Raw genomic sequence first — 22,805 nt, 5'->3', positions numbered from 1 at the left:
AAGGATGAGGGCAGCAGGCATGTTGGTAGTGAGCTTAAGGCAGGGAGTTGGGGACGCACAGGGGCAACAGAGAAAGTGCATAAATAATAAATGAGAAGATGGCAGCGTAGGTAAAGTCCGGTACTCGCTGCCTCCCACAACCACATCAAAATGACAACTAAATTACAGAACAACTATCATTCAGAACCACCTGAAAGCTGGCTGAATGGAAGTCCTACAACTAGAAAAGTAAAAAAGAAAGCACACTGAGACCGGTAGGAGGGGCAGAGGCATGGAAGGGGCTGGTCCAGCATCCACGTGTACCATTTTTTTTTTTTTAAACCGCAGAGGCCACCGTGAGGAACAAGGAGTCCCAGCCCCACACCAGACTCCCCCCCACCGAGGGTCCCAGAGATGGGAAGAGAAGTCCCTGTAACTTCAGACTGTAAAAACCAGTGGGGATTGTGGCCGAGGACATGGAGGTTGCCTGAGACCCAGGTTTTTCTCTTAAAGGGCGAGGCATGAACTTACTCAGACTCGCTTCCTCTGAGCTCCAGTGCCAGGAGGCATTGGGAGATCTAGACACATAAAGGGAGGAACTGGATTGTCTGGCTTTGGGGTAAGAATTTGGGGGTGGCTCACAGGGGTCATTGTTCCTATGCCGAGACTTTCTCTGCCCCAGGGCTGACTGGCAACCATATCTGAGCCCCATCAACCTGGAACACACTGTTTGCTCTGCCCTGGTGATTCCCTGAGACCCCGCCCCATCCAATTTGTAGCCCCACCCAAGCTGTATGCAGCAACTTTTCCATATGAATGGCTTATCTTGGCTCAGGCTTCAGACTTTGCTAATATCTCTCAAGCTGCATTTGGTGTCAGTGTGCCCCAAACTTATCAATAAAAGGCCCAAGACCTGGCACCAGCACCAGCCTGCTATGCTTCACAGCTAGGCCTCACCTGGGCACTTCCAAACCTGATACAAATAGGAGGAATCTGTAGATCTCTCTGTAGCTCTTGCTAGGTGGCCTCAGTCAGTGGCTGACTTTGCACCTCCTGGGAGGCCCCAGAGCCAGTGCACCTGGTAGACAGCTTCAGACCATAGCAGATTACAACTCTACAAATCTTCAAGCAACACTCAAGGGGCAGACTCAGCACCAAAGTCCCACTGAAGCAATCCTGCTCCATAGGGGTGTCTCCTGCACAGCAGCTCTCCCACTGTAGTCACAGCTAGTCCTCACAGCCAATTGGCTTGGAGGTCAAATCCAGTGACACCCACAGCAATCAAATGTGAAGATGAGGCTGGAGAGAAGAGTGGGTTCTCTGATCCTCCTGGGGAAGTAGCTATGGACCAGGTGTGGGGCCAGTTTGCTCCCACAGGCTCTCCAGTGGCATTTGGTGGTTGGTGACTTTTCAGAGATGGCCTGCCAAATATTCAATCCCTTAGTGAGAGAATCCTCTCAGGGGAGGATCTTTCCTGATGCCCCTTTCTTGGAAGTAGGAAGCAGAAGCCTGGAATGTGGACATTCTACTCAGATCTCACCTGTGGTACAGTTCCCCTCTGGAACCATGCCCACTGAAATAGTGCAGCCTTGCAGGAAACACTAATAAGCATCTCGCAGCCTGCCATGCTTTGGGTTTTTAGCTAGTCATTATCTTGGTGCCATCAGCATTTGCTCCATCAGTTCTGTCTTTGGGTGCAATCTGATAATTTCTGCAGTGTTATCACAGTTGAAAGAGTGACTGCCTATAGACCCAATTGGGGCCTTATTTATGGGAGAGGAAGCCAGGACTTCTATGACTTTAATTCCTGTTTCATGCCTGCCTTTCCCACTGAGAAGGATGGTCCAGCAAAACAAGTATCACAAGACAAGGCTGCCACCAGCTGTCCCTCCTCCTTCAGGCAGTGACCCAAAGACCTACCTTGTGGTGTCTTCGCTTCCTCCTGAACCGGAGCAGCTCTTTGTGCTGCCGAGACACGAAGTTGACAGCAGCATACTCAAGCAAGGCGGAGAACACAAAGAGCAGGCACACCGCCATCCAAATGTCAATGGCTTTCACGTAGGACACCTGAGGCGGGGTGGGGGAAGAACACAAGAGGAGGGTGGAATATTGACCATGGTGGAATGTTTTCTGCTGCTCAGTAACTCCTCTCATCCCCCACTGCTGTCCTCTCCTCAGCTGGGATATTAGGGTGGAGGCTACAGAAAACAAAGAAAAACACATCAAGAAGACTGGGCAGAATATTGGGCACAACAGAACACGGTGCCTGGAAGAGTACTGGCGAGAGGAGGATGGTGGGCCCAGGATTAGTATTCAGTGGAACAGAATGCTGTGTTTAGTCTCAGGGTGAAGGAATGGGATGCCACACCTAATGTCAAAGTGGAGCATGCCAGGAAATTGTGGAGTAAGAGCTTCAAAAACTCGCTCCTCCATCAAAGCCACAAGAGAACCAGCAAAAATGGTCACAATAGCCCTGACTGGTTTGGCTCAGTGGATAGAGTGTTGGCCTGCGGACATAAGGGTTCCAGGTTCGATTCCGGTCAAGGGCATGTACCTTGGTTGCTGGCACATCCCCAGTAGGGAGTGTGCAGGAAGCAGCTGAATGGATGTTTCTCTCTCATCGATGTTTCTTTTTTCTTTCTTTTTTTTTTTTTTCTTTAGGGAATCAAAATGTTTATTTTCATTCTTACAAATTCTATAGAAATGAGCCCAAATGAAACAGATATGTACATATACATATGTACAAAATTTTACTCTGAAAAAGAATCTATAAAAGTAGATGGTTGAAAATAAAATAAAATGAAACAAATAAACAAACAAATAAATGTAAACAGATTTAAAACCAGTACTATGAAACTGATTTTCTCCAAATAAAGTAAGAGTAATTTTAAATTGCTGGTTGTGGCTGGTTTTCCAGGTTATTTACATATTTTATTGTGGTCATCTATATCATCGATGTTTCTAACTCTCTATCCCTCTCTTTCTCCCTCCCTCTCTGTAAAAAATCAATAAAATATATATTTTTTAAAAAAGGTCACAATAAACTTTTTTCAGAACTCTGGTAATTAGCCATTAGACAACTGAATCTCAGTGAGAACAGCAAGCTTTTAGTATTTTAAAAAGCAGCTTCATTGAGATATAATTCACATACTGCACAATGCACACATTTAAAGTGCTCACTTCCATGATTTTTTTATACATTCACAGATAATGTGCAACCATCAGCACAGTCCATTTCAGAACTTTCATCACCTCAAAATAAAAACCTAGTAACTTTTAGCTGTCATCTCTCTATTGCCCCAATTCTCCTACCCCTGGTCCTAAGCAACTAGTAATTTATTCTCTGTCTCTATAGATTTCCCTGTTCTGGACATTTCATATGAATGGAATAATATGTGAACTTTTATGACTAATTTCTTTTACTTAGCATAACATTTTCAAGGTTTATCCATATTTTAACATGTACTAGTATTTCATTTAAAATATATGTATATATATTGATTTCAAAGAGGAAGGGAGAGGGAGAGAGAGAAACATTAATGATGAGAGAGAATCATTGATCATCTGCCTCCTGCCCCACACTGGGGATCAAGCCTGGAACCTGGGCATGTGCCCTGAAGGGAATTGAACTGTGACCCCCTGGTTCATAGGTCGACGCTCAACCACTAAGCCATGCTGGCAGGGCAGTATTGCATTTTTAATGGCCAAGTAATATTCCATTGTATGAATATACCACAATTTGTTGATCCATTCATTAGTTGATGGGCATTTGGGTTGTGTCTACCTTTTGACTATTACGAATAATACTGCTACAAAAATCTGTACAAATTTTTGTGTGGACATATGTTTAAATTTCCCTTGGGGCTTTTGGTGTTTTAAATTGCCCCATTCCTATCCCTGTCCCTCAGCTCCATGCCAGCCTTGAAAACCAATGTCCTGGCACCCACTGATGGGGCAGAACAGAGTGGGAGCTTGTGCAAAGCTCCATCTCCAGAGGACTGTCATATTGGACCTAACGTGGGGGTCTCTGAAAATTGCTGGCCCAGTGTGACAGCCTCTCCCTGGGGGCGTTTGATGAAAACAGTGACAACTGTTGAGCATCAGGTAACCCTCCAGGCAAACAACAGGTTGATCAAAAAGCAAACAGGAAAGCTAGGGGTGAGAAGTCCATAGGGGGCTTGAAATTACGGTGTTATTCCTAATTTAATAATGATTATTCAATTAATGTTAATTTTTTAGATGTCATACTATCATTATGATCCCTATTCTTTATTGTCATGATGTGGGTAGCTTTCAAATACTTGAGCAAAATCTGCATCTATCTACCCACTTCCCTTGCCCACCTACCTATCTATATATAGAGGGACAGAGATGAAGGGAATGAGGCAAAATGCTAACAATTGGAGTGCAGGTAAAGGGTGTAATAGTGCTCATTGTGTGTTATTTCAGTGTTTCTGTATCAAAACAGAATGTTAAGTGTGGCATTAATTGGACATTGTGCAGCACATTGCATTTAAAATGAGGCTGAGGGAGCAGAGGGTGGGGTCTGGCATTGGGAGCAGCGCAGAATGTTGCATCTAGTGTTGGATGGATAAAGCAGAATGTGTCTGCAATGACAGCAGGGAATGTAGGCGGAGGCAGTGCCTAGCGTTAGAAGAGAGCACAGCAGAACGGGGCACCCGGCATTCACAGCGAAGGGAACAGAACCTCGGATCTCGAGCACGGGGGAACGGAGGAGTATGTGGTGTTTGGCATTAATAGTAAATGAAGCAGCACATTGTCTGATGTTACAAGTGAATTAAGCAGAATGTGAGCTCTAGTGTTAATAGTGAAAGGAACAGAATGGTACATTTACAGCAAGGGTGACTGGAGGAGAGTTAGTGTCTGCTGTCAGTAATGAATGAAGTGGAATACTGTGCCTGGCCTTGGAAGAATGGAGCAGAATGTTGTGTCTAGCCTAGAACGAATGAAGCAGAATGTGTACCTGGCATTACTAGTAAACGGAGTGAAATCTGTGGTCTAGGGTTAATAGTGAATGGAGCAGCATACGATTCAAGAGTTAATAGTGAATGTACTAGAAAGTGGTGTTTAACATTAGAAATATAAGAATCAGATTGAGGTATGTGTAGAGGAGGGTTAGCGTATCAGGCATAACATGAGGCTGCTTTCTTACAAAGGACCTGCTTGCAAGGCTGGCCCTTGGAGGACATCTGGGAACTTGGAATTGGGGGTTGTTCCCACTTTCCCTAAATGATAAGGGTGCTTGGACTGCTTGTACAAACAACATGGTTTATGCTGAACATCTGTTTTCCTTCTGGGGGTCTGGAATTTTGTTATGTGCTAGGCACCCAGCACCCAGTAAAAACCTTCAATAATGAATCTTTTTTAAAAAAGTAAGTTTTTAAATTGATTTTAGGGAGAAGAAGGGAGAGGAAGAGAAACATCAATGATGAGAGAGAATCATTGATAGGCTGCCTCCTGCACACCCCCTACTGGGGGTTGATTTCACAACCTGGGCATGTGCCCCAACTGGGAATTGAACTGTGACCTTCTGGTTCATGGGTCAAAGCTCAACCACTGAGCTACACCAGCCTGGCCCAATAATGAATCTTAAATGAATCTCTAAACACTTTCTCTTTCTGTCTCTCTGGGCAGAAACATTTCACACTTGTGCTGACTTTTGTTGCTGGGTAAGAGGGTGCTCTCTGTGGTCCCTCATGGGAGGGAGAGAGCAAGGAAGCCTGCCCAAGGATTCCTCCAGACTCTGCATATGTCATTTTCCTTGTCATCTAGCTGTGCATCCTGGATATACCACTGCAAGACGTCTTAGCCTTGAGTATAACTATATGCTGAGTCTTTGAGTCCTTTCAAGTCTCTGAACATGGGGGTGGTCTTGGAGACCCCCAAGTCAGAGTATCTACATTAATGGTGAAAGGGGTGGAATGTTGTACTCAGCACTAAAAGTGAATGGAGGAGTCGAGTGTTAACAGTAAATGAAGCAGAATGTGTGTCTAATGTTGGTAGAGAATGGAGCAAAAGGTGTCTGGGGATTGCATTGAACAATTGCAATCTTTCCTTCCTTTCTTCCTTCCTTCCTTCCTTCCTTCCTTCCTTCCTTCCTTCCTTCCTTCCTTCCTCCCTCCCTCCCTCCCTCCTCCCTTCCTTCCTCCTTCCTTCCTTCCTTCCTTCCTTCCTTCCTTCCTTCCTTCCTTCCTTCCTTCCTTTCTTTCTTTTGCATTTGTATTGAACATAATGTTAAATCTGGAGGAAGGTTTTGGTGAATCAGAGTGCTGGACCCTGCCAAGTGTGGTAGATGAAGAAATAGTGACTAATTCCTCATGCTGTCCTTATCGCAGGTAGGGGAGGGAGATGAGTGTCCTCCTACCTGTCCAGGTGCTCCGTGCGCTTGGGCAGTGGGACTTACCTTGGGCAGGGACGCTCGGGAGCCAGAGCTCTGGGTGGTCATGGTGAGCACGGTGGTGATGCCCAGGCCCACACGGGCTGGTGCAGCATCCATGTTGATCCAGAAGGAAATCCAGGAGAGGATGACAATGAGCAGGCTGGGAATGTACATCTGGATCAGGTAGTAGCCCATCTGTCGCTCCAGGTGGAACCGAGCCTCAATGCAGGTGAATTTACCTGCAAGAAATTATAATGAGAAGGCAAAGTGGCCTAGTGGACAGGAACAAGACTTTGAGGTCAGAACAATCTTGTCTATGGAAAATTGGGGATGATGATGAAGATGACAATAATAATAATAAATACCTACCTCACATGTTTACTCATATGGTAATTGTGATGAGAGAATGAGATGGTGTCTATAAAGAACTTAGCACAGTCCTCACACATCATTAGTGCTCGGCAATGTCAGTTGCGATCATCCTCATCCTCACTATTTTGTTGCAAAGAGTGGGCCTAAGTGGACCATTCTCTTTCCTTCTGCCAGTTTTCTTCCCAAAACATGACTTGATCCTGTTACTTCCCTTTGTAAAACCTTTCTTTCCTTCCTTCTCTCCTCATACAAGAAGGTCCCCATTACCTGCAGGGAAAGTTCAAACTCTTTAGTCTGCCCTTCACAATGGAGCTCTGCCTGCTTTTCCATCCCACGTCCCTCCTTTCTTCACCTTAATCGGGACCACCTACACTCCATCCCTTGCCTTGAGCAGTTCCTCTGACACAGAGACACCAGAGGTCCTCCCAATACTAGCTCTTCCTTCTGCCTTAGGAATTGGGTCCATTTTGAGTTAGGTACCCTGCTGCCTGGAATAAAGACTATCTCCCAGCTTTCTTTGTAATGAGCTGGGACCTAAGTTTAAATTGCTTGCCCCAGGACTCACAGGAAGAAAGGGTCGGAGCCACTTTAATAAATATATAACCACTAGTAATAAACCCAGAGCTCTATCCATCATGTTGAAGCAATGACTGAATGAATGTTTGAGATGATCTCTGGCCCTGGTGGGGGTGGGACCTGCAGAGGGTGGCCCCACGCACCTACCTGTGTTGTAATGCTTGGTGCAGTATCTCAAGTCCTTCTCCTCCTTTAGGATAAACTGGGGCAGAGTTAGTCCATCTGCCACCTGCACAGCTCCCTGCTCCTGCCACTCAAAGATGAGGTCATTCATGGTATAGCCAACTGGGATGGGATCAGAAGAAGAAGAAGCAGTCACCACCCAGAAGCACTTATCTGTGGCGTGTCTGGCTTTATGGTTAGAGAGAGAGGCATCAGGTACTCGAGGGAACTCATGAAACCATGTTGCTTCCTCCCCCCTCCACATAGGAAGATAAAACTGGTTTAATTGTTTATATTTACCCCACAACCCTTCTCCCTCTCTCCCTACAACTCCCAGCACCCTACCATAGCGTGTCCTGTTGCCCCTCCCCCTTACCTCCTGGTCAAGTTTAGTTGACATCTGCTATTCCTGCCTGTACACCATCCTTGCAAGCTCCCTCTTTTGCTCACAGAAGACTTTCCTCAGGGGAATGATTCTATGGGGTGCTTTTGTGGTGGGACTATCATTTGGGGGCCAAAGTGTGAGATGCTGACTCCACGAGGCCTATCAGACTCTCTGCCCCAGGACTTTGGCCCTTGGGTGAAGTCACAGGAGGCTCAGCGTTGGCTGGTGCTGATTGTCTCCAGAGGTGTTGCTCTGAGGGGAGGACCCATTAGTCCCTGCTGCCTAAATGCTCTGCCCCAGTTTCTGTACTTTTGGTTTCTCCTACCAGTCCATGAGGAACCTCCATATCTTTCCACTTAATATTTTTAAAATGCGTCTGATTGCTCTCTGGGTTTACAGTAAAAGAATCCAGCTACCTACCCCAGCTGTTAAAATCCTGGTTCACTTGATCTCCATAAAGCCTTCTCCAGTACCGTCCCTCCTTCCCAATCAGAAGGAAGCCTGCTTTCTGCCACGAGACCACCCTCTTTTCTACTTCTAATAGAACACTTACCACTTGCTGCCCTGTGTTAGCCAGTCATCTGTCTCCCTGCTGGAGGGAGCATTCCCGTAAGTTCAAGGACCATGCCTTATTCCAGCTATTTCCCCGTCACTCCTGGGGAGCATGTTCATGAGGGACAGGGGCAGTGCCTCTCTGGAGAATGCTGCTGGCTCCAGAGCTGGGCCTCAGACAATATAAGGGGAGTTATATTTCTAAAGCATTTTCTAGGAGCCAAGCCCCTCACTGGCCTTTTGAGCTATTGCAGTAATCTTCTGGGGCCCAGCGGTTAGGAGCAGCTGTGTGGGGATTTTTGCCAGTCCTGTGGGTAAAGGGGAGACTGGTTCTTTCTAGAGGCCTCATGTGAGGGACTCACAGCTTTCCAGTTGCATGATACACGTCTGGACGTCCATGGGGAAATTCTTCAAGTCCATGGGGCAGGCCAGCGTCAGGGTGATTCTGGGGAGAGAAGGGAGTCAAATGACGCTGGGTCCACAGGCCAGGGAAGCTGTGCCTCCATTCTAGTTACTACCAGAAACTACTTACTCGGAGAGGTCAAGGGGTCAAGGAGGTCAGGGAACCAACATATGTACATTTCCACACTTCAGATATGTAAATGGTTCTCAGAGAGATGAAGGTCACAGAGAGTCAATAGAACTTCTGTGTTTCTTTGGAGTCTGTCTGGCTCCTAGGGGCCTGCCTTTAGCAAGGTGCCTGAAGACCTGGAGGCCAGGGGCTGCCCCCCTGTCCCGCTCTTCTGCAGAGGCCTCGGGCAGGGGCAGGGCCTGAATGATCCTTGAGCAGCACCAGGCCTCCGGCATTCCCAGGTGCACTGGCAGCAGGTGCCGCCAGTGGTTCTTGACTCCCTCCCTTCATACCCTAGGCCCGTGGTCGGCAAACCGCGGCTCGCGGGCCACATGCCGCTCTTTGGTCCCTTCAGTGTGGCTCTTCCACAAAATACCACGTGTGGGCGCGCACGTACAGTGCGATAGAAACTTCGTGGCCCATGCGCAGAAGTCAGTATTTTGTGGAAGAGCCGGTATTTTGTGGAAGAGCCACACTGAAGGGGCCTAAGAGCCGCATGTGGCTCGCGAGCTGTGGTTTGCTGAGCCGCAGTTTGCCGACCACTGCCCTAGGCTCATCAAAAGTTATTTCAAAAGATCTCTAAACAGCTGGTGTCCAAACACAGATGGCTCACATCTGTGGGCTCCTGCTGGTGTCAGCTGGGAAGTGGTGGGCACCCCTGGCTTCTGGGCTAGCTGTTTATTCTGGGTTGTTCAACCCTTGCAGAGGGCTGCAGCCTCAGACCCAGAGGAAGCCCCCTTAACAGAACCCTCAGTCTGCAGCTCCGGCTGGGATACAGGCTTCTGCTTGAATGGCCTTTGCCAACATCTGAGCACCTGCTGCAGGGGATGGAGAAGAAAGAGCCTTAGATCATCAGGCCAACTCCCTCATTTGACAGGTGAGGTGCAGAGGAGGGTAGGGAGGGAGGGGCTTGTGTAAGGTCACACAGCAAGCTGATGGCTCAGGCAGGATTTAACCAGGTCTCCCAGCCTTGGGATGCTGAGCGTGGATGCTGGCTGGCTGGCTTCCCAGCACTGCTGTCCTGAAAGGCACCGAGTTGGTAGTGATCACTCAGTGCTGGCACCCTGGCTGCACGTGGTGAGGCACCAGGCCCTGTGTGAACCTCTGCCCTTTAGCTCACATCCACAGCTCCCATGTGGGTCCCTTCATGCACAAAGTAGAAGCAAGAGGGGGGAAAGGAGAATGGAAGGGAGGGGGAGATGAGAGAGAGAGAAGGGAGGAGGAGGAGGGGGAAAGTGAATGCAGTTGATTTCTGAAGCTAAAACCTTCAAGGCGGGGCAGCTGTCACACTGGGTTAATTTCCAGAAGTTGAATGACCTTGGGACTATCACTTTCTGCTGATTTGTTCCTCTGTCATGCTGCTCTGGGGCTTAGCTTCCCAGAGACATGAAACTAGCCTGGCAGCAGCAAGAACCAGGTAGGGTGACCCTCCCTGACCACCAGCTAGCCACGGTCTTGGTGCCATTTCCTGAGCCCACCACCCTTCCTGTCTGGATGGGCACTGGGTGGGGTGGGCCCCCAGGTTTGGAAGGCGTCTGCCTCCGGTTCCTCCCAGCTTTCCCCTCTGTGGTGCTACTTTCCATGCAGAGATTTCTAAGTCTCCTCTCCTAGCCAGTCTGCTTTTTGGCCACATCTGAGGATTGGGACCTGTGCAGCCTCTTCTATGAGCCTGGACATTTAAAGCTCACATTCCAGCCCAGTGGTTGAGTATTGACCGAGGAACCAGGAGGTCACGGTTCAATTCCCCGTCAGGGCACATGCCCAGGTTGTGAGCTGGATCCCTAGTAGGGGGTGTACAGGAGGCAGCTGATAGATGATTCTCTCTCATCATTGATGTTTCTATTTCTCTATCTCCCTTCCTCTTTGAAGTCAATACAAATAAAAAAATTTTTTTTAAAAGCTTACCTTCTAAAGGAAATGAAAAGGTTTAGTCCCCTGAGGAATGGGAGGACGAAAAGGGGGAGCCATTTAGGATCAGTGCTCCCTTTAAACCCTTTCAAATAAAAACATCTTCATTCAGCAAATATTTGAGCACCCATTCAATGCCACATTCCTGTTCTGTAAGGTTCTGAGTGGACATCAGATTAGCTCTGGGCACTTTGCTAAGTACTCAAGCTTTCAGCTCCTCACTTGTCTAATCTGCAAAATGGGCACAATAAAACCTACTTCATTGGGTTGTGAGGAGGATTAGAAATCATCTGTGTAAAGTACCCAGTCTAGTAAGTACATTTCAGTGAATGGTGATCTATCAGAATTATATGGACATTAGTCATTTTCTTCATGTCTTGGGGGACAAGATTGGGAATTAGGTGGGGAAGGGTAGCAGGAGACTCTGAAAGTTTGCCTCTGACCAGTATCTGCAGGAAGCTGGGGAAGGGGGCCCAGCTTCCTGGACCCGGTGCAAGTAAGGAGGATGGGAAGCATTTCCAGAAGGGATGGAGCAGCCCTGACTGGTACCTGTGAGCAGTGCCACTCACCGGCAGGCCATTTATGGTGAAGTTGCTGGAATTTTTCAGGTTTTGTGCCTTTGCTCCTGCTATTTTTAAAAATTTCGGTAAGAACATTTAACATGAGATCAACCCTCTTAACAAGTGTTGAAGCATTCAATACAGTGTTGTTAACTATGGCACCGTGTTGTCCAGCGGTTCTCTAGAACTTTTATGCATCCTGCGTAGCTGCACGCTCCTGCTATCCATTGTTGCCTTTGCATCCTCTTTTTCTTTATCGAAATTCTGAGTAAGGGTAGGGGCCTAACTTTAACCCACCTTCTCCCAGATGCTTCCTGGATCTCCCTGGTTAGAATAAACCACTTGCCCCTAGGACTTTGCCCGGTGTTTTATTCGTACTTGCTGGGTGTATGTTTCAGGCTGGCTCTGCCCATCTGGCGAAGGTGTCAGGTTGCCAGGGCCCCTTCACCTGTTTTACCCGCCTCTTTTGTCTGCTCCCAGAAGACAACGGGGCAGGGCAGGTTCTGAGGATGGAGGCGATTAGCCGCGGGCTCACCTGATGCTGTAGAGGACGTTCCCGCTGCGGGAGATCCGCAGCAGCTTGTTGTCCGTGGTGATCTCGTGGAAGTGGGCCCCCTTCTCGTTGGCGAAGAACAGGTCGGGTTTCCAGATGGAGTCCAACATGGATGGGTCCAGGTCCAGGGAGTCGTCGGGGTATTCGTTGTAGGCCAGCCGGGGGTCGTTCCACTGCTGCCGCAGAAAGATGTTGACCCTGTAGTCCTGCAGCCGGAGGACAAGGGTTAGGCCCTGGGTGCCAGCCCTCCAGGGCGCAGGTGCTTCCAGCCTGTGTCCCCCAAACCCGCTGGAGGATGTGGTTCCAGTGTGGTGGCAGCTTAGTGGGAGTTGGACATCAAGTCCGTGCATCAGGCAAAACCACAGGAGTCCTAACTATCCCAGAACGTTCTCTAACTGCCCCATCGCGTATATTCAGCTTGAACTGAGATTATTTAAATGTTATTCTTTCTTTTATGAAGTTAAAAAATATAAAGTTCAGGCTGATATAAGTGCCTGTTTTCATCCTGTTAGATAAGAGAGGTAGTATGTTACAGATAAAGTTGGAGTCCCCTTTTTATCATCAACCTGTCAGTGCAGTAATTCTCACGTGCACTCTGGTTTGAGAGCTGCTAGTCTAGACAGATTGATGGACAAGAGGAAAGACTAAAAGCTGATGCCTGGAACTAAAGTCCTTAGTTCCCATTCACAACCTGCGAAGCAATTAGTGGTAGGGTTAGGTCTCCAAGGCTGGGAACTGGGTAATAAAATGAAGAAATAGTTGCAAAGAAAAGTTTTAAATTTTTGTTAGCGAGGCATTATAAACCTGGGTGCCATGACTATCATGACACTGCAAGTAAAATTTCGGGTACATCTGAGATTTTCCCAGGAACAGGACCATAGTTCTCTCTATTGGATTCCCACAAGAGTTTAAAGTCCTCCAAGATGAATAACCTCAGCTCAAATCCAACTTTGAATGCTTTCCTTCAAGACATGAGCTCCACTCATGAGCACCCACTGCCGATCTTTCCCGGAAGGTGCCATAAATGAGATGTGCTGTATTTCCTTTGTGGTGCTGCTTCTAAATGCTGATTACTCAATCTGTCATCAGCAGGAATGAACCAAAACGAACATTCCCCCCCACCCCCCCGCCCCTGCCAAGTTCCTCAGTTCCTCCCAGCAAAGGCCTCATTCCGTTTGCCTACAGAAATATCAATAGCTTTATAAATGTTCCAAGGTATTTTACAGGATTGTTCTATAATTTAATTGAAGGCTCTCCCTCCAGTCCCATAGAAAATGACATTTAGTCTCATAATCTCATGTCTTATACGTCCCGTGGTGGAGGGAGAACTTCAGGCCAGACCTGGGTGTTGACAGTCAGAGACAGCTCCTGGTCTGGCCCCCTCTGACCAGGGGGCTAGAACAGCTTTCTCTCCTGGATTTTACAGGAGAGAGAGAGAGAGAGAGAGAGAGAGAGAGAGAGAGAGAGAGAGAGAGAGAGAGAGAGAGATGCTCTAAGGCAGTCCTATTAGAGTAAACATACTATGAATGAATGGTTGGGCAGAAAAAGCCTTCAGCCCCCAGCTGTGCTTTTGGTGTTCTTGCCAGTGACATGTCAAGCCTGTTTACGTGGCTGGAAGGAAGAAAAGAAAGTGGCATTTCTTAAAATGATCTGTTAGGCAGCAGGCGCTGTTCTAGATATTGTCACATACATTTAATCATCAAAACGCCCCTACAAGTTAGACATCCAGATTCCCATGGCGAGGAGGGTAAGGAAGCTGAGGATTAGAAGGGCTGAGAAACTTGTCCCAGGCCAGGGCTATTAAGTGGCAGAGCTGGGCTCTGCATCCGCAGCTTCTGACCCTCCATGAGCACATCCCATGGGGTGGAGAGCCGGCTCTGTTCCTGGCTATGCTCCTCCCATCCTCACAGCCTAGTGGATTCTGCCTGCTCAGCTTAGCCTCACCTCCTGCAGGAGCCTTCCTGCCCTCAGGCTTTCCTGATCCCTTCCTTTTCTGATCTCCCAGCAAAACGGAATCACCAGAAACGTTTAATTTAGCACTTCCTCACTGTGTGTGTTTTATCTCCTCTCCTTGATTGGCAACAATTTGAGGGGATGAACTTGAGCTTATATTTCTCCCGCACCAGCCCACCTATTCACCCAGTCATTTTCTAAGATCACACAGCAATTCAGGAAAGGACCAGGGATTAGACCTGAATTGCTTCTCTGGGCCTCACTGTTAAAAAAAAAAAAAAAAAGGAGCTAGGCTAGATGGTCTCTTAACAACCCTTCCAAATCTAATAGCTAATTGTTATTAGTTTTGTTTGTGTAATTAAGAACATTTAACTGAACATCTAGTAAATGCCAGGCACTGTTCTAGGCACCAGAGAATATACTGAGAACAAGAAAGACATACTTATGCAGACACAGAGCCTACAGCATAACGTCTACACCGCACTGAGGTAAGGGCTCTGTAGGGATTAAGTACAGGGTACTAGGGAGAGAGAGGAGACAGCCTCCCCATTTGGACTTGAGGGTGGAGGGCAGGGAAGGCTCCAGGAAGACACGGTGAGACCAGATATAGTTGAGCCAAAGAGGAAGGGCATTTAGGGCAGTTGGACCTGCTAGAGACAAAGCAAGAGTGCAGTACTCTGGAAGGACAGCAAGTGAATGAGGTGGAGAGGGGAAGCAGGCAGGGCTCAGGAGCCTTGCTGAGGATTTTGGACTTCGGACTTCATCCTGGGAGCAATGAAGCAATGAAGAATTTTAACTGTGGAGGGACATATTTATGTTTTCATTTTGCTGATATTTCATTTTTATTTTTTAATAGGAAAAGGACTGTATTTATTGATTATATACATCTATTAAACTGGTATATAGTGGATACTTTAACATAGTACACATCATTTAATACTCATATCATTAAAAACTAGCTTATTATTTCCATTTTACAGTTCTTATTCCCATTTTACAGTTGAAGGCATTCAGGCTCAGAATAATTAAGTGATTTTCGTGAATTCATGAAGGAAATAAGTGGCTGGATTCTAGGCCAGATGCTTGCTGCTAGACTTTATAAATGCATCATGCATTTCCATTAATCTAAGTATATGTATGCAAAACATATTTATAACACTCTTTCATGGACAGGAATAGTCTCTATTTTGTTATTACTGATATTTAAAAAATATTTTACTCTTTCTTATTACAGAAGTAATGCGTGCTGATTGTAAAAATACAAGTATATACCACCTAAAAGAAGAAAAATAGCCCTGTAGGGTCTCATTATGAAATGACGAAAGAAAGGCACAAGCCGAGACCTGGAGAAGGTATCTTGGTGTCCTCAGGCAGCCACACTTCCCCTCAGCAGCTGCTGCTCAAGCAAGTGCTGCCATTGACTTCTCCTGCCTCATTGGTACACAGCAGTGGGAAATGCAGTTTGGGAGAGATCAATGTAATTGGTGCAATAGCCTGAAAGCTAAATGCTGTTTTGCTCACTTAGCCCCGTGCTCACATGGGTTGGTGTTTGACATGACGGGGCGGGGGGCGGTCCATGTTCAGGTCCATGGGCCGAGGAGCAACATTTGAATCCTCCACCTGAGAACCTCGAGCTCCACCCCCAGAAATGGTTTCTAGGTCTCACACTCTCATCTAAGTCTGAGGCGGGAGGGATTTCCAGAGTCCTAGCTCAACAGTCTTTAGCACTGGCTCACCTTTCTTGCCTCTGAGATTCCCTGATGGTCTGATTTCTGGAAACTGGGCAACTGCCATGCTTGTAAGACCAAGGTGGAGCATTAACTAGTTCATTTTGACATTCAACAAATATTTCTTCAGGGCTTTCTGTGTACCCTCTCTCCATTGTGTCTAATTTTGGTTGGATTGTGACCCCCATACCCTGTTGTGTCTAATTTCAGATTCCAACCCTCCCCAGAAAACTCCTCTAAACTCACCATTGTTGTGAAGTAGCATGCACGAGGTATTTTAGTAGGAAAGAGCTAAGAACCTGATGAGTGTGTTGGTGGGCAGGGGTTGGAGAAGCCATTGCCATCACGACCAAGAGATATCATCCAACAGGTAGGCAAAGAACAAGATTCTTATACCTGCCTAAGTCTCAGCAAGCACTTCAGCCCTCAAAGGGACGTCTCTTCTCTAAACTCAATTCAACTCTATAGACATTATGCCCTGAGGGAGAATAGTGAGGGTGGAGGCACACAGCCTTGATTTCTACCCTCACAGAGCTTGAAGTATCTAGCAGGCCAGGTAAGATATGGACACAAACATCTACCATGCAAAACTGAAAGTAATAAGGGTCATTGAGAGCAATACCTAACAATTGGCTATTAGGTATTACTCTATAGACATGGAGATTATTTCCAGTCAGGCTGGGTGAATCTGGAAGAGCTTTTGGAGAGAAGGTGGCATTTGAAAGGACCCTATCAGTCTATTCCATCCCCCTGAAGTTGGCTTCTCTAGATCTGGTATTGTTCTGAGATGTGACCAGTACCTGGTTTCAGCTGGAAAGGAGGCCAGTGATGTGTGAGGAGGTGAATCAAGGTACTCAGAGACTAAAGAACTATTTCTAACATCACACAGCTATAAGTGTCAACTCTGAGATTTGAACTCAAGATGTTAATGTCAGAGCCCAAGTACTTAACCATGAGACTACACTACCCAGGATCTCCCAGACTTGCACTGAGCAACAATTTGATGATGCCCAATACCATTGGATACTACCTCTGACTGCTGTTATGTACCTGTGGATTTGTAGAGACCCACAATCAGCAGGAAGGACAAAAAGCCTCTGTCCCAGGTCCAGCAGTTCACTGGCGCTCCTACTCATTCCTGCGCTGGCCCTCCAATTTGACCCATTGTCTGCTCTACACTGGAGTCCAGTACTGGCAACTCCCCAGATCCTGACTCATTGCCTCCTTGGCTCCGGATGCCTGCTCTATGCCCTGAACTCTCCTAAGTCACTACCCTGCCTGTGCATTCTCATTTGGATCTCACACAATCAGAGCTACATTTGTTGTAAAGAACTGTAGATGGTTTGGACCAGTGGAGCTGAGCATCTTTGTTTGTCTCTAGGGGATCACTAAACCCCAGCATGAGTTTAATAATTACGTGAACATGCTAATAGTAGCTACTTTTATTGGGTGTCTAACACTTGCCAGAACTTGATACACATTCTATCTCTAAACCTTTCATCAACCCAACACCCTGGGTATTATTACACTCATTTTACAGGGCAGGAAACTGAAATTCAGAGAGGTTAGACAGAGGTTAAGCATCTTGCTCAAAGTTCCATAGCTGGTAGGTGCTAGAGCAGAGGTATGAATCCAGGAGTGGGTCGCAGACAGACATAGTGCATTGTGTCCCACTGAACTCGTGAGATATGTTGGCTCATACATATCCTGATAGTGTCAGGTGGGGAACTTTGCACTGGCCTGTTAAGCAGTGAGATGGATTCATAACTGGTTGCCAAAGGTTGCAAATTGAAGGGCGGATGCTAACCTGGAAAAAGGACAGTGTTGGCAGTCCAGGCACCACAGTGAGACGCTAACAAATGTAGAAATATGGAAAGCAAGGTTGCTCTCTGAGAGTTAAACTAACAGCAGAGATGAGTGTGCAGGAGAGGAGTTGGGTGAGGCTCAGCATCAATCACAGGGACCTCTGTGTAGTCGCCATGATTGAGGACTGGCATGTGTTGTGATTTAGTAAGTGGAACCTGAATTGATTTGATCGTGTCTTGTTTAGAGAACTATTTTACAAACATGTGGGAGACATTTATAAGTAGTACTAGAGGCCCAGTGCACGAAATTCATGGGGGGTGGGGGAGGCGGGGAGGGTCCCTTCAGACCTGCCTGCACCCTCTCCAATCTGGGACCCCTCCAGGGATGTCCAACTGCCGGTTTAGGCCTGATCCCAGGGATAGGGCCTAAACCGGTAGTCGGACATTCTTCTCACAATCCTGGACTGCTGGCTCCTAACCGCTCACCTGTTTGCCTGCCTGATCACCCCTAACTGCTTCTGCCTGCTGGCCTGATCACCCCCAACAGCCCCTCCCCACCAGCCTGGTTGCCCCCAACTGCACCCCCTACTGACCTGGTCGCTCCACGACCTGGTTGCTTGGTCACCCCTCACACAGCCTGTTAAGTCATCTGTTCAGTTGCAATGGTCACTTAGGCTTTTATATAGATAGATAAGAAAGGGCAGGCGGAGGAGCAGGAACCTGGCAGCAGCACCTGGGGAATAGGACACTGGAATGCTGTCACCAGAAGGAAGGGGTATGTGTGGCGAGGCGAGGAAGGTGTCTTAGACCTCTCTCTAAAAAGGTCTGCTGAGAGTTCCTTCAAGACTGTCTTTTTCTCCAGTTCCAGGTACATCAGAACAACTTTTGATTGGCTCCCCTAATATTCAGAGAGTGGCCAGGTTGCACATTCATGGAGGACGAGAGCATTCCTCAGTCTAATTAGAATGGAAAGATCTGTCGTAAATGAAAATGACCTGGCAGTCTCACCTGCTTCAGTCTTCTGTGGGCTTGAGTGTCACGAGTCAGCCTTGCTGATTCTGATCTGATAGAGAGCCCCCTGGGCTGTCCTAAACGCAAGCTGGTGATGCCTCCCTTGGTGCTGTTGGGAGAGAGTCACCCCGCAGATGCTACCAGGCGCCTATGATTTCGCTTTCTGCCTGTGACAGACTCTAGTGGCATTTCTGAGAGCTCTCTCCATGGCCTTCTCTTAGTCTCCAGTTTACCAAGGCTTTGAGGAGTATTGAACCGTATCAACCTGGATGACATTTAATATAATTTTTCTTGGATTCCCCCAACCCATGAGTATAAGAAGTGACCTAGCATTAACTGTGTAGAAAGACTGAGGGTGTCATGGAAAAATCAACCATAAGAAAGGATCTCATCCACAATAGCAACCAATCCCACAGACTCTCCAGGAATAAACCTAACAAGCAATGTGTGAGATGTATATATTTAAAAAACAACAACTCTTCAGCTTTACTGAAAAGAATAAGGGAATACCTACATAAATGGAGAGACGCACCATGTTTATAAAATATACTTAAGATGTCAGTCACTTCTTCCCAAATTAATCTATAAACTTGATCTCAAAAATTGGAGGCAATTTTTATAGGCTTTGACAGGCTGATTCTAAAGTTCATGTGGGAAAGAAAAGGAGCTGAAAAAGTCAAGAAAACCTTAAAAAATAACAACAGAAGACTATCTCTACCAGGCATAGAAATATAATGTGAAGCCGAGTAATGAAAGTCGTGTGGCATTGGTGCAGAAACAGACAAACAGAGCAATGGGGCAATAAACGGAGACTAGAAACAGACTAGGTATCTGTGGGGATTTATTTACTTGTTTATTTTTTATATGGGGATTTACTTTATGAAAAAGATAGCATTTGAAATCAGTAGAGGAATAATGGCTACTTAAGAATGATGTTGGAAATATTACTATCTAATCAGAGAAAAGTAAACCACCACCAAATACTTTACAGAAAACTAAACTAAACCAAATGGATTAGGGACATACATGTTAAAAAATAACCTATGATATTATTCAAACTGCCCAATAAACATATGCAAAGATGATCAAATTCACTAAGAATCTGAAGTGAAAATTAAAAATGACTGTGAAGTACCATTAAAAAAAACTTATCTGGTAAAATGAAATATAAATGGTAATATCTTGGGTTAGCAAGGGTGAAGAGAAATGAACACTGTTGGGAGGACAGTAAATTATTAAAACTTATTTGGAAGTTAGTTGGGTAATAATATCTGTCAAAATAATAAAACGAAGTGCATGCTTTTTTGATAAAGTAATTCCACTTCTGGAATATATCCTAAGGAAATGGGCAAAGAGCTATGCACAAGAAAATTCATTTGTAATAGTGAAAAGCTACATAAGCCTAAAGGTCCAACAGGAGAAGGGTGGTTAAATACCATGAAATGATGTCAGACCATGGAATTTTACAGGTAGGCCATAAAGTCTGGAAACATAGATTAAAGTCATTTTCTCATATATTGAATATAATAATACTAGTAATTACCTATTATGTTTCCAAATTTGGTAGTGTGTGGAAAGTTAGGAATGAGGTAGACTGGCATGTAGTATGTGGACAGATTTCAGGCCATGATGGAAGTGAAAAACACAAATTGTACTGCACCATCCTATTTCTACAGAGATGTGTGTGTCTCCACAATGTATGCACAGCCAAGAAGACGACCTAGTCGGGTGCACACTAGATTGTTTGTCTGCATTCCTACTTCTCTCTTTCTTTTTTTTGGCTTATTACAAAGTTTGTTGTAATAACAACAACCAAGTGCCAGAGTTTTGCTGTCCATAAGCATACTGTGGATAGGCGGCCACTAATCCCCAGGGTCCTGGCCAGTGTGCCTGGCTCTGAGCCAAGCTAGTCCGACCCTTGGTAAGAGAGGCTGCAGCTTATGACCTGATAATGGAAATACTGGGATTCATGCCCAGAGGACGCCAATACACACACACACACACACACACACACACACACACACACACACAAACACAGACACACACACACGCTCTCTCATTTGTTTACATATAGTTCCACATGAATTGAGCGATATACGTGTCCCCATATGTGCACACTCCCATGCACACCTACGCACATGTATAGACAGACTCATACTCACATACCTATTCACATGTAAATTCTCTTTCACTTATTCACATGTATTTGTACATATATTCACATGCACATGCATAGATACACATATAATATGCTGCTTCATGCTGATGCATACTTCACTATGTGCTTATATATTTACAAATATCTACACACAATTACATAAATGAAAATAGTACCATTCATGTACACTCACTCTTAAATACTTTCTCATATTTTTACATATATACATACACATATACATGCACATTCATACTTATACATATTCACATGTACATTTATAACCAGAAACACACATACTTATTCCTATGCATGGCCATACACATTTCCCTTTGAGGTTACACGTGCAAATACATTCAAACTAGCATATACATATGCACATGCCTATGTGCACATTTGTACAAACAACCCCACAATACACTTATGTGCATGTATGCTACTCAGAAACATAGAGGCTGTAGTGCACACTCATAGTACGTGTGTTCAGACAAGCTGGTGGTTCCCGGAAGATTCTAGCTCCCGATCTTGCTCTTGGAGACTGCCGGAGGGAGACTCTCGATCAGGAGCCCCTTCCCACCTCTCCCTCATTCACTTCTGTTCCAACTTCTACCTTTGTCTTGCTGCTCAGACTTAAAGAGAGTCCCTGGAAAGGTCAGGTGAAGGACAGGCAGCCTCAGCCCTCCGCTGGTCTGGAATGGATCGAGGCCATTGCTGCTTTGCTGGCTGCCTGTCTCTGCTCTCAGGTCTGGTGAATAAGGCCAGGCCCTGGGAAGCAGACAGTCAGGGACTCCAGCTGCTCATAGAGCTGCTGGCATTCCTGCTGCTCCTGCAGAGCAGACACAACCCGGGGGGTTTCTGGCACAGGATACGTCCACATTACCAGGGACCCTGGGTGTGCACTGCTCTTCATGTGATTGGAGAGGCAGAACCCTGGCCTGGAACTAGGGCCTAAACATGTCTGTTCAATAAGTTTCCTTTCAGCCTTGGCCTGTTTGGCTCAGTGGATAGAGCTTTGGGCCCACGGACTGAAGGGTCCTGGGTTAGATACCGGTCAAGGGCCCATACTTTGGTTGCAGGCTTGATCCCTGGTCCTGGTAGGGGAGCATGAAGGAGGCAACCAATCGATGTGTCTCTCTTACATCGATGTTTCTCTCTGTCTCTCCTCCTCCCTTTCACTCTCTTTAAAAATCAATGGAAAAATATCCTCAGGTGAGGATTTTTTAAAAAAGGTTTTTTCAGCTCTAAGTCCCTATGACCAAACCTTTCTAATCTTTAGTTTCCTTATCTGTAAAATGGGAATAACATTTCCTGCCTCAGGGGGGCTGTTGTGAGTCTAAAGGAGAGGGTATATGCAGAAGTACTCCGCATACTGCCTAGCACACAGTGGCGTTTAATGTGTGGTTGTTGCTGTTGTATTCTGAGTGACAAGAAAAAAGAGGCTCGGATGGGAAAGTGGCCCACATGGTTTGGTTGGTGGGAGCTGAGGGAGAAAGAGCTGAAGGGAGAGTCACCCTTGGCTGCTGCAGAGAGCACCCATTCCATGCTCTGTGACCTCGTGACCTTGCTCAAGTGATGTCACCACTAGTCATCAGATTTCCTTTCTGTAAAACAAAGAACTGACCTAGATGGTTTCTTAAGTTTTTCGCTAGTTCTGAGATTTTTAGATTGTTTTCCTCCCCGTAAATCATCTGCAAAGCGAATTAAACACATACAGGCCATTAAGAACCGAGTGCGAGAAAATCACAGTACTGTGGATGTGCAAGCTGGAGAATGGCAACTCCTTCCTACTTTGGATTGCCTCTCCCAAGGAAGCACATCATTCCCAATCCTGCATTTCCTGCCTAAGATCGTTGATCTCCTCTCTGGGGGCCTTGCTAGTTATCTCCCTTATGAACGTTGGCAACCCTTTGCAGTAATGTGAACAAGACTCATTGGAAGCCTGAACTAGCCTGGCACAGGTGGATGTCCAGAAATGGGTGCTTTAGAGGACTTTATGGAAGTACCGTCTATAGTACTTTGTGACTGGCTTTTCTTAGTCTGCTCATAAAGAGATGACTTTATTTTAATCCTCACCTGAAGATGTGTTTATTGATTTTATTTTTCCATTCATTTTTAAAGAGAGTGGAAAGGAGGGGG

At 46.2% G+C, this 22,805-nt stretch overlaps 1 protein-coding gene across 2 annotated transcripts in view; it reads right to left on the bottom strand.

Annotated features, from left to right (window-relative positions):
• Window positions 1–22,805, bottom strand: part of GLRA1 (glycine receptor alpha 1) — a 64,153-nt gene that overhangs the window by 2,176 nt on the left and 39,172 nt on the right. For both annotated transcript variants that reach the window (XM_036311798.1, XM_036311799.1), the window contains exons 4-8: window positions 12,001–12,224; window positions 8,789–8,871; window positions 7,475–7,612; window positions 6,404–6,618; window positions 1,900–2,046 (exon numbers count right to left, since the gene is read on the bottom strand). In XM_036311798.1, coding sequence (XP_036167691.1) covers window positions 1,900–2,046; window positions 6,404–6,618; window positions 7,475–7,612; window positions 8,789–8,871; window positions 12,001–12,224 — 807 coding nt within the window. The remainder of the gene's footprint in view (window positions 1–1,899; window positions 2,047–6,403; window positions 6,619–7,474; window positions 7,613–8,788; window positions 8,872–12,000; window positions 12,225–22,805) is intronic.

This window comes from Myotis myotis, unplaced genomic scaffold (genome assembly GCF_014108235.1).
Source record: "Myotis myotis isolate mMyoMyo1 unplaced genomic scaffold, mMyoMyo1.p scaffold_m19_p_6, whole genome shotgun sequence".
Taxonomy (NCBI): Eukaryota; Metazoa; Chordata; class Mammalia; order Chiroptera; family Vespertilionidae; genus Myotis; species Myotis myotis.
Note: the sequence above shows the minus strand (reverse complement) of the source record. Positions and strands in the feature narration are given on the sequence as shown.